This window comes from Tachysurus fulvidraco, chromosome 7 (genome assembly GCF_022655615.1).
Source record: "Tachysurus fulvidraco isolate hzauxx_2018 chromosome 7, HZAU_PFXX_2.0, whole genome shotgun sequence".
In the NCBI taxonomy this organism is placed as follows: domain Eukaryota; kingdom Metazoa; phylum Chordata; class Actinopteri; order Siluriformes; family Bagridae; genus Tachysurus; species Tachysurus fulvidraco.
Genome location: NC_062524.1, coordinates 25,342,995 through 25,346,242, shown reverse-complemented (window position 1 = coordinate 25,346,242; position 3,248 = coordinate 25,342,995). Strand labels below are relative to the sequence as shown.

At 39.2% G+C, this 3,248-nt stretch overlaps 1 protein-coding gene across 1 annotated transcript; it reads right to left on the bottom strand.

The window, feature by feature from the left end:
- Nucleotides 1-645: 645 nt before the first annotated feature.
- Nucleotides 646-2,628, bottom strand: LOC113649980 (fatty acid-binding protein, intestinal-like). Its single transcript, XM_027157959.2, has 4 exons — nucleotides 2,474-2,628; nucleotides 1,282-1,454; nucleotides 1,007-1,114; nucleotides 646-808 (listed from the first exon to the last, which is right to left on the bottom strand). The coding sequence occupies exons 1-4, from the start codon at nucleotides 2,538-2,540 to the stop codon at nucleotides 758-760; spliced, it is 399 nt and encodes a 132-aa protein (XP_027013760.1). The 5' UTR covers nucleotides 2,541-2,628; the 3' UTR covers nucleotides 646-757.
- Between the last annotated feature and the right edge of the window lie 620 nt (nucleotides 2,629-3,248).

The following is a 3,248-nucleotide window of genomic DNA, read 5'->3' as shown; positions in this document are numbered from 1 at the left end:
AATAATCAAATAAATAAACCTTAATACTGAGTAAAATGTAACGTCAGACAATTTGGTTTGATTCATAAGATTAAAAAGCCAAATAAATCGAGACAACTATCTTAACTCGATTATAATTGTTTCTCATCTTGTAGCAGTTTTATTGGTGTTGTCTTAAGAGTCAAACATATCATACTGTGAGGTTTAATCCCTTTTGAAATCTATCAAAACTCTGATAAATGTCTCTTGGATGGATAGTTTTTCTATAAATTGGATCACGTAGAGTGAAAATTTGTTATATTTATAAATACAGCTTAACCTTTTTGTACTTTAAAATAAAACTTTATTGTGACTTTAATTTGAGTGCCTCACTGTATTTGTTTCTCAATTCAAAATCAAGAAAGAGGAGAAAACAGTTCAAGCTACAGAGCTCCCTCTTGTGGTTAAGAATGGTAGTGCGTTGTTTATTTCTACACTTGTGTTCATTTTTCGCCACCTGAATAAATCTCATGAAATTATTATAAAAAGCTGCTGCTGATGATGATTATGATGATGCAATACAGGACTGTTATGTGTTTTAATCCTCAACAACAACAACAACAACAACAACAAGGAAAATGCTTAACTTTGACACAGAGAATAAGAATCAATCTTCGTAGTACAAAATAAAGTAGAAACATCCGTACATTTATTCGATGCATGACATGCAATGACAACAGTGACAGCTTCTTCTAAAATCTGTTACAAAAAGGAGACGGAACGTCTGCGTGCTTTCTTTTTATGCCTTCTTAAAAATCCTCTTAGCGTTGACACCTTCGTAGTTGTAGCACTGTGGAGGACAAACAACAAATTTACAATTTTTTTAAATTCTATTTCCCATAAAAATGTATGAATTTGCAGCAATGACAGGTTTCACAACACACGACTACAGTATGAGAAACCTCATCATTTTAACCCCCTTATTGTGTGTGTGTGTGTGTGTGTGTGTGTGTGTGTGTGTGTGTGTGTGTGTGTGTGTGTGTGTCACCTGTACAAGTTCCTCACCGACCACTGTCCGTGTGGTGGTCAGGATTTTGCCGTTGTCCTTCCTGGTGAATGTACCTTTCAGAGTCTCTCCTTCCATGACCCATGTGCCCTGAGGGACAACACACACGTATATATGTACTCTATACATACACACAAACATAGTACATACACACACACTACACACTCCACACTCCACAAAGGTGCAGTATGTGTGTTAGTTATAATCACTCCAGGTTACTGATCGTTCATTACTGATTTTGAGCTTTTGGTTCTCACAGTAAGCACAGTGCCGTCAGCCATGGAGTACTCGAACTGCACTCCGAGCGTGAACTCGATATCTTTGGTCCTGAACGTGCTCGACTCCTTAATGCTGAACTTGTGTTCGTTCTGCTCAATGATGAGCTTCATGCTGTCGTGTTCAGCCAGCTTTCTCTTCACCATGTTAATGCCTACACACACACACACACACACACACACACACACACACACACACACACACACACACTCTGTTGAACATTTTTATTGCACATTCTTTCCAGTCATTTAAAAGCTATTGAAAAAAATTATACAAATTATACAAAAATGCCTATTTTTAAGGAGGCGTGGTCTTGGTGTATGTCAGTCATATTTAAGGAGGCGTGGTCTTGGTGTATGTCAGTCATATTTAAGGAGGCGTGGTCTTGGTGTATGTCAGTCATTAGGAAGGAGGTGTGGTCTTGGTGTATGTCAGTCATATTTAAGGAGGCGTGGTCTTGGTGTTTGTCAGTCATATTTAAGGAGGCGTGGTCTTGGTGTATGTCAGTCATTAGGAAGGAGGCGTGGTCTTGGTGTCTGTCAGTCATATTTAAGGAGGCGTGGTCTTGGTGTCTGTCAGTCACAGTGAAGGTGGCGTGGTCTTGGTGTCTGTCAGTCATAGTGAAGGAGGTGTGGTCTTGGTGTCTGTCAGTCATAGTGAAGGAGGTGTGGTCTTGGTGTCTGTCAGTCATAGTGAAGGAGGTGTGGTCTTGGTGTCTGTCAGTCATATTTAAGGAGGCGTGGTCTTGATGTCTGTCAGTCATAGTGAAGGAGGCGTGGTCTTGGTGTCTGTCAGTCATAGTGAAGGAGGTGTGGTCTTGGTGTCTGTCAGTCATATTTAAGGAGGCGTGTTCTTGGTGTCTGTCAGTCATATTTAAGGAGGCGTGGTCTTGGTGTCTGTCAGTCACAGTGAAGGAGGTGTGGCCTCAGAGTTTTTGCACAATAATGAATCATTTCATATTAATCAGCTCTAGATTTAAAAGTTTAGCTGTTTTGTATTAAATTTAATGTATTTCTCTTCTATTAGATGGTTGATAACATGCCAAGCTCAGATCCTCTCACAACATACATTTATAATGACATTAATTCCAAAATTTAGACGAAATCCATTTTCATGACTATTATTATTCTAGCTCTTATTACATGATCTGTTATTAACTAATGCTTCACTCACCCATCTGTTCCAGAAACTTGTCATAGTTTTCATTACGGTCGATCTTCCATGTGCCGTTGAATGCCATGTTAGGAACACAGAGAATGAGAGAGAGAGAGAGAGGGTAAGGAAGGTGAATCTGTCATTGTGTCTCTGTGCTTTTATAGAGGAACTTTATCTCTGTCCATTATCCAGCTGATGATGTGGTCACTTTAGCTTACAGGTCAAAGTCAATTTAATCATTACAATAAAACCATAGAGATAATGCCTGCTCTGGTGTATATTATTGCTCTGTAATGGCAACAAAAATACTCTTATTGTTGTGAATAGGAGATAACAGGGTTGGCAGGATGGCAGTGACAGAGAGACAGTAATGTGAAGTCATTAATATGATTCTCAGTGTTATGGGAGTAATATGTTGTGGAAATCCAGTATAAATACATTCACAATTTAGTTATTATATTTTATTATAGTTATTATATATTTTGGCATGTATGTATTTATTGTGATTTTTATTCCTGAACTGTCTAATCACAGAACTTGAAGAAATTACCAGGAATTGGACCAGGAATTATATCTCACTACTCTCTCTCTCTCTCTCTCTCTCTCTCTCTCTCTCTCTCTCTCTCTCTCTCTCTGTTTATACCCCCCCTCTCTCTGTATCTCCCCCCCTCTCTGTTTGTATCCCCCCTCTTCTCGTATCCCCCCCTCTGTGCGTATCTCTCTCTCTCTCTCTCTCTCTGTATCTCTCTCTCTCTCTCTCTCTCTCTCTCTCTCACCCTCTCTCTCTCTCTCA